At 51.9% G+C, this 7,600-nt stretch overlaps 1 protein-coding gene across 1 annotated transcript; it reads right to left on the reverse strand.

The window, feature by feature from the left end:
- Positions 1-1,922: 1,922 nt before the first annotated feature.
- rtn4rl2a (reticulon 4 receptor-like 2 a) lies at positions 1,923-5,419 on the reverse strand. The gene is made up of 3 exons (XM_036517347.1): positions 5,273-5,419; positions 3,447-3,673; positions 1,923-3,096 (listed from the first exon to the last, which is right to left on the reverse strand). Exons 1-3 carry the CDS (start codon positions 5,328-5,330, stop codon positions 1,987-1,989), a joined length of 1,395 nt encoding a protein of 464 aa, XP_036373240.1. The 5' UTR covers positions 5,331-5,419; the 3' UTR covers positions 1,923-1,986.
- Positions 5,420-7,600: the final 2,181 nt, after the last annotated feature.

Genomic DNA, 7,600 nt, shown 5'->3' on the forward strand with positions numbered 1-7,600 from the left:
CTGACTGACAGGCAGGGGAACAAGCTGTTTTTGTCTGGGATTCCAAAGGGAATGACCAGAACTGTTAAAATGAGGCATACAGAGATTCAGGGCACGATACTCCACCACAGAGAAACGATATGAATGAGAGATGGCATCACGTGGCCAGAATGATATCCTTTGGAAATCCTGAGCTCACACACGTTTGGGTCACGCCTTCCCTCTTTATTTTTAAACATGAACAACATCACCCACGGCAACAACTGGCACTCTGCATAAACAATATTTCACACACAGGATCCACACATCACAGTTCACAGCTGTGTGACACTTTCTGCATGTACAGGAGCGGGAGCTGACGTATGTACAGGATGCACGTTGCGACGCTGGCGCTGGTGAGTTCTCAGACGAAAGCGCGGGGAATTCTGGCAGCTGTCTCCACTCCTTCCCTCCTGGGCCCGCTGCCTTCATTACCGCTGTTATTAAACCTCTCTTTGTAGAGCTGTCTCACACTCACTCCTCTCTGTTTCTTTGTCTTTTTGTCTCTTCCTCTGCTTTCTGTCTCCCTCTATTTCATTCTCTATTTTCTGTTCTTTGTGCCTTTATCTCCTCCAAGCCTTTCTCTCTCTCTCCCTCTCTCTGTCTCTGCTTGGCAAGCTCTATCCCTCTGCATTATTGCATCCTGCTATCTGTTTTCCTTTCACTGGCTGTATCTCTATCAGAGTCCAGCTCTCAGAGTCATTTCCATCTTTTAATCTCTCTCCTCTGCATTTCTGTGTCTCTCCTCCCTGTCTCTCCCTCCTCAGTGTCTCTCCTCCCTGTCTTTCCCTCCTCAGTGTCTCTCCTCCCTGTCTCTCTCTCCTCAGTGTCTCTCTCCCTGTCTCTCCCTCCTCAGTGTCTCTCCTCCCTGTCTCTCCCTCCTCAGTGTCTCTCCTCCCTGTCTCTCCCTCCTCAGTGTCTCTCCTCCCTGTCTCTCCCTCCTCAGTGTCTCTCCTCCCTGTCTCTCCCTCCTCAGTCTCTCTCCTCCCTGTCTCTCCCTCCTCAGTGTCTCTCCTCCCTGTCTCTCTCTCCTCTCCGTTTGTGTCTTTCGGCCCTTTCAGCCTGGCGGTTCTGCCTGCCTGAGCTCTCTCTCTCCTGACTCCTCCCTCTCCCTCCAGCCTGTGTTTCTGAGAGCTGAGAATGATCACGCTTGCAAGACGAATGAAAGCAGCGTGGTTACGCCTGTCGGTGCCCGTGCTGTGTGCTGAAGTGCGCCTGACAGCGGTGAGGACAAGGCTTCTCTCAGCTGTCAGAGTGAGCGTTTGAGACAGAGGTAGCTGTCTCTGCGGGAGTCGTGAGTCGGAAGCGTACTGCCGACGGCAGCGTTAGAAGCAGCCAAACAGCCACAACAGTAACAGCGGTGAGACTAACAGCGCAGTAACAGCAACAGCACCGGCTGCACCTGCAGCAGGGCGGCAGCGCTCACCCATCACAGCGGCAGTGTTAACACTAACAGGAGGGATGCAGCGGCAGCACTGGTAGTAGGAGGCGAAGTAGCAGCAGGATTAGCAGTAGCAGCAGGGCTACAGAAGCAGTGGCAGCTGTAGGAGCGGCGCTGTTATGAACAGCGCAGTGGTGATCGTAGTAGGAGGATATAGTGGTAAACAGCACCACAGATGTCATTGTACAGAACTGGTTCTAGTAAGGATGGTAGAAACTAAATGCAGCAACAGGAAAAGTAGATAAACTACCTTTTTTAACAGTAACAGTGCAGTTTTGGCTGGAATTATCAGCCATGGTTCAGCTGAACCTGTAGCATGAGCTGCACCAGCTGACAACCTCCCTACTGCCCCCTTCTGTATCGTCTGTGTCCTACATCAGTATATCCCCCCTAGTGGCATGGAGGTCCAGGGGGTAAACTGAAAGGAATCAAGATACAGGTATAGAGGAAGCAGAGGGGGAAAGGGTAGAGTTCGGAGAAACGAGGGTTCCTCCTGAGGAGCGGGGGGGTTTGGCCGAGGGACAGACTCAGCCGAAGAGGAGGTGGATGGAGAGGAAGAGGACGGAGAGGGAGATGAGCGAGAGCAGGGAGCAGGAGGAAGAGGAGGAGGAGGAAGGTGGCAGGCCTGGCGAGTCGAAGCCGGGAGGGCACTCCAGTTCGAAGCAGCGCAGGGAGGTGGCGGCGTCCTCGTTTCCGTAGTTGGCCCAATACTCTTCGGCATCCAGCTTGGGCAGGGCCGCCTCCTCCTCCCCAATCTCGTACTTGGAGGAGAAGGAGGTGGAGGAGGTGGAGGGGTTGAGCGGCTTGCCGGCGGAGAAGGGGAAGGCCTTGATGGTCTCGGAGTTCTTGGAGAAGACGGCCTTGGAGCTGGACACGGGCTTGTGCTTGGAGAACCACCAGCGGGTCTTGGTGCTGAAGGTGGTGGTGGTGGTGCCAGCCAGTGAGCCGGGATCGGGCAGCGGGCATAGCGCGAAGTCCATCTCACGAAGGAAGCGGAGGTCCAGGCCGCGGCGGGGCGTGGGCGAGGAGCACAGCAGCTCGGAGCTGGACACACGCGACTTGCGGAAGAACTCCCAGAGTGGCCGGGCCTCGCAGCCGCAGGACCAGGGGTTCCCGTTGAGCCGCAGGAACTCGATGGCACCGGCATCGCGCAGCGCCTGGCCCGGCAGCTCCGCCAGCGAGTTGTTGAAGAGGAAGAGCATGGTGAGCCGACCCAGGTCACGGAAGGCCTTGCGGTTGACCTGTCGGATGCGGTTGTCGTGGAGCAGCAGCCGGTCCAGGTTGACCAGGCCCCGGAACACATTCTCGGACAGCGTGCGGATGCGGTTGCCGTGGAGAAAGAGCTGGCTGAGGTTGACCAGGTCGGAGAAGAGGTCGTCCTGCAGGAAGTGCAGCTGGTTCTCCTGCAGGTAAAGGAACTGCAGGCTGTAGAGCTTGCGGAAGATGTCGTGGGGCAGGACTGCCAGACGGCAGCGGTGCATGTGCAGACTCTGCAGCTTCTCCAGCCCCCGGAACGCGCCCCCCTCCAGCCGCTGCAGGTTCGGGTTGTCCCCCAGGTCCAGCTCCTCCAGCTCCCTCAGCTCGCTGAACGCTCCGGCCTCGATCCAGGTGATGTTGTTAGAGTACAGCCACAGCACCTGCAGGGGGCGGGGGGGGTGGGGGGTGGGGCAGCGGAGGTGGAGGGGGGATGGGGGGGGGGTTGGATGAATGTATGAATGAATGATGAGAGATGTGAATGAACAGGGAGATAGTGGGGGGGGGGGGGGGGGGGGGGGTAAAGAGTACAGTTTTCTTTAGTTATGCTGTTAAATGTCACCTCTATGACAGCCAAAGCAGCATTTACTGCACACACACATACTCACGCACCCTCACACACTCACACACGCACACACTCTCACACACACACACACACACACACACACACACACACACACACACACATACTCCACACACACACACACACACACACACACACACACACACACACCTGTGTCTCGAAGCCGAAGGAGTCGACGCGCAGCTCGGTGATCTGGTTGTTCTGCAGGAAGACACGCTGGGAGTCATAGGGCACGCCGGCCGGCACCGAGGTGAAGTTCTGCGACTGGCAGCTGACAGTCATAGGCGACGGGTAGCACACACACAGGCGGGGGCAGCCTCGAACCGGACCGGGCTTCACCAGAACCAGCCAGACCACCAGCCACAGGGAGAGGCCGCCTGGGGAAGCGAGGAGGGACCGCGTTAAACACAGAGTCCAGCTGGGGGGGAGGGGGGGTTACGGGCGGAGGGAGAACGTCCTCCTTACGCGCAGCACTGACTCTGCGCGAGAGAGTGCGGGCGGGGAGCTGTCCCTCGCGCCGGTGCTGAAGCGCGGGGGAAACAGAAGAGCGCGCAGACAGGAAGAGCGATCGGGCCACACGGTGCAGTCTGAACGAGCAAAACGCAGGCAATGCATCGATTTGCATTTAAACAAAATGGTATGGTACGGTTCATAGCATCCTATTGATATTGATATGAGGGTTTGCCATTGTATGCTCACAAGAATTGCTGGTAGTCGTTTTCAGTTTATAGTTTATTATTATAGATTTGTCAGGAACATATCGCTACCTGACAACCGTCGCCATACGTTAACGCTAAGCCCGCGAATGGCTCAATTTGCGTCAGAGCTTTGTAAACCACCCGGCTCCGTTACTAACCCGTATTAATTTTTAATGCTGGCCTTTATCAAATTACGCAAGACAACGCTGACCGATTGAAGACAAAACATGAAATGAATAAATAAAAGCGAAATTATCCCCTCGCACGCGTTCCTTATTGCCTTACTCCCCTGATCCACCCGTCACGGCGCGCGTCGCTCCATTCAGCTGTGTGCGCGTCCACATTGAGTTGTGCGTAAAACGTGACGATGCTACCGCGCCCTGAAGCGTGTGCGCTTCCTGACGGCGCTCTACAGCCACGTTTGTATTACAGTTTCCGGAACATCATGCGACACATACAGACGCGAAGTAAGTGTTGACAAATAAACTACATTAACAGAATACACACCAACTTGATTAAGCTTCTATTGTAGTCTTTAGCAGTACTTTACTGTATCTGGGCATCTGAAACAAACGAATTGAAAGGAGACAGAAGGAAAATGTTCCCGACAATGGCTCAATACAGATTCACCAAGTCAACCTCAATTACCCATGTCAGACTCTTAGCCCAGGAAAATCTTTTTGCAGTGTTCTAGACCAAAAAGTTAGGTGCGTAAATTTAATACGTACAAACGGAATGGTCTTACAGAACAGATTCTGAATTAACAACAACCCCACGGCAAACGTGACACAGCTTTAAATGATCACAAAATCTTCCGACGAAATCTATTTTCTGAAACCTGGTTAGTCTCTGAACAGATCAATTAAACGCACTAAATTTCTGTGCGTAAACTTATCTGCAGGTAAAGGCAAGATTCACAGTATGATAATATAGTATAAAAAACTGCTTCAATCTTCAGCAAAGTATAAACGCGATACCCATAAAACCCATAAAACGCTAAGACAAATTCAAGACAACGTTACATTTTGTCAAATACTGGAAACAAGTCTTTCTGAGAAGAGACAAAGCCTGGTAACCACTTCATACAGCCAAGCATTTAACTGGCTCTTTGTCTTTCCCGATACTTCTCTCAAACACTTCACATTTCCAGGCAATCAAGTTTCTACTTCTATGTCGATCTCAATAAACTAGAAGCCAAAAGCAAAGTTCAGTAGAAGAAACCAGCATTACCATTAACCATTATGAGACTACAGATACAGGAAAACTGTTAAGACTCACTCTTGAAGTTGCGCGCACTGGAGCGCCGACAGCTCCGCGTAGCTGAGCGAGTTTCCATCGCGAACCAAAGCCGAGAGCGAGTTAGCCTGAGGCGGGGAGTGAAATGCCTGCTATCTCCGCTGGTGCTCTGGTTTCCAATTCGGTGAGTCGGTGCGACTGAGCGAGTGACGGTCCTGGGCTCCCGGAGCCCTGTTTATACTCTGAGCGCGTCTGTGCCTACGGCGGTGGGCAGCGACGGAATCCCTCACACGTAAGCAGTCCGGGTCAGACGGCAGCGAGGGCGGGGAGGGGAGGGGGGGGGCGCTAGAGAGAGGCTGCGCTCTGATACATGATGCTGTTAGATGATGAAGGAAAGGAAAGGAAAGGGGAGGAGGGGAGAGGCACGGCACCCGGTAGTGACTGAGCGGCGAGGAGGAGAGGAGGGGGCAGGAGTAGAGAGCGAGGCGGGGGAAATGTCCACTGGCTCGTTTCTTGGCTTCGGAACAAAGAAAGCCGTACGGTTTGGTTCGTGCACGCCTCTGTTACGAGGGAGACAGAAACAGTGAAAAGTTTTTTATAGATCTATACAGGGATCTCTTTCATCGCAAAACACATGGAAAGAAGAAAGACAGAAAGAATAGACGGACAGACAGAAAGAAATAGAAAAATGAAAGAAAAAGATAGAGAAATATATGCAGTATACGTATCCCTTTTACTTTCCGACTTTGTGCGAAACTCGCTGGTATCATTGAGAGGTCAGTGTCTGAGACCCTGCGGATGTTCATTGTCCATGTGTCTCGTGTCGGAATGACCTGTGCCATAGGCGGTGGCTATAGAAACGATTGTATAACATGACACCCTCACAATGAAACAGCCTGAAAAAGTTTAACCAAATATTTTAAAGAAAACAAATTGTTAAGTCGTTAAACCAGAATAATCTGAATAAAGCAAGGGAGTTGGGGGATGGTGTAAAATTGGATAAACAGCGACCACTAGTGGCAAGCAGCAGTACATGAAATTTCCGTAGCTCCCTCATCCAAAACCCAAAAGGACCTGTGGTTCCTTAAAGATGTGTGCACAATCATTCTGAATCTCACTTTAGAGCCTTTTAGAGCATTTCACCCTTTACCAACTGACCTGACTGATACTGAGCCATCGGAATGCTGCAAAGGGCCATTCCGAGATTCCTCAGCTCATTGAGCTCCTCAGTGAGGGACTGCTGTGTGCACTCCAAGTGTGTGTATATGAGTGAAATAATGAGTAACATTGTAAATAATCACAGGTACAACTGCTAACCAAAGAGGTTGTCATATATCTCATAAACTGGGAAGGGACTGCATTATATTGTCAGCCAAGATGATTTCTGTGCCTTTGCAAGCTTACACAAGCAGTACAGGCTGGGTGGCTGGAATACTGATAATAATACATGCTTGTGCATATTATGACAGCTCTCACGGTTGCAATATTTCCCTCAATAGTGTTATATTTACAAGGATGGCATTAATGATTCGGTATCTGTGTGGCTACATGGCTAACCTGGTTGAATGCACTTTAAGGCTGTTTTGGATAAGAGAATCTGCCAGATGAGTGAATGTAAGTGTAACTGTAAGGGTAAATGTAAGTGTGAGTGTAAGGGTAAATGTGAGTGTAAGGGTAAATGTGAGTGTGAGTGTAAGGGTAAATGTGAGTGTAAGGGTAAATGTGAGTGTAAGGGTAAATGTGAGTGTAACTGTAAGGGTAAATGTAAGTGTGAGTGTAAGGGTAAATGTGAGTGTAAGGGTAAATGTGAGTGTAACTGTAAGGGTAAATGTAAGTGTGAGTGTAAGGGTAAATGTAAGTGTGAGTGTAAGGGTAAATGTGAGTGAAGAGGGAGGTGGGGGGCAGTCATGTTCTGTAGTATCTAGGTCTGAAATCGTGCCACAGAAGATGGAGGCAGTTCACTGTGTTTCAACTGCCTTTCAGACATTGGACACTGAGCTGTCAGGAGACACAGGCAGGTTCAGGTTTTATTGGGTTTACTGTAAGAGGTAAGTGTAATAATGCTGTAATGTGTGCTGTGGGGAGGAGCAGCCAGAGAGAGAGAGATGGAGCGGGGGGAAGAATAACGGCAGAAAGGAGAAGCAGGAAAGCGAAAGTGTTTCCCCTGTTGCTCATCCTCACACCCCCGCCTCCGGAGCCGTGTGAGCTCACGGCCGCTCCGCCAGCGCGTGAATCCAAAAGCGCAGCCAGTGAGAGGCTGCCGGCCTCGTCGGGCCGCCCACGGCGCCGGGAGAGCGGGGTGTCGTGCGGGGCGTCAGCGTGGGGGGGGGGGGGGGGGGGGGGGACACCATGCACCGCGGCATTTGGGCA

Source organism: Megalops cyprinoides, chromosome 22 (assembly GCF_013368585.1).
Source record: "Megalops cyprinoides isolate fMegCyp1 chromosome 22, fMegCyp1.pri, whole genome shotgun sequence".
NCBI lineage: Eukaryota > Metazoa > Chordata > Actinopteri > Elopiformes > Megalopidae > Megalops > Megalops cyprinoides.

Coding starts and splice junctions, on each gene's coding strand:
- rtn4rl2a (XM_036517347.1), bottom strand. CDS start 5,330: ATGGAAACTCGCTCAGCTACGCGGAGCTGTCGGCGCTCCAGTGCGCGC. Junction 3,674..5,272: donor CAGTGCGCGCAACTTCAAGA/GTGAGTCTTAAC, acceptor TCGCTTCCCCAG/GCGGCCTCTCCCTGTGGCTG. Junction 3,097..3,446: donor CCTTCGGCTTCGAGACACAG/GTGTGTGTGTGT, acceptor CGCCCCCTGCAG/GTGCTGTGGCTGTACTCTAA.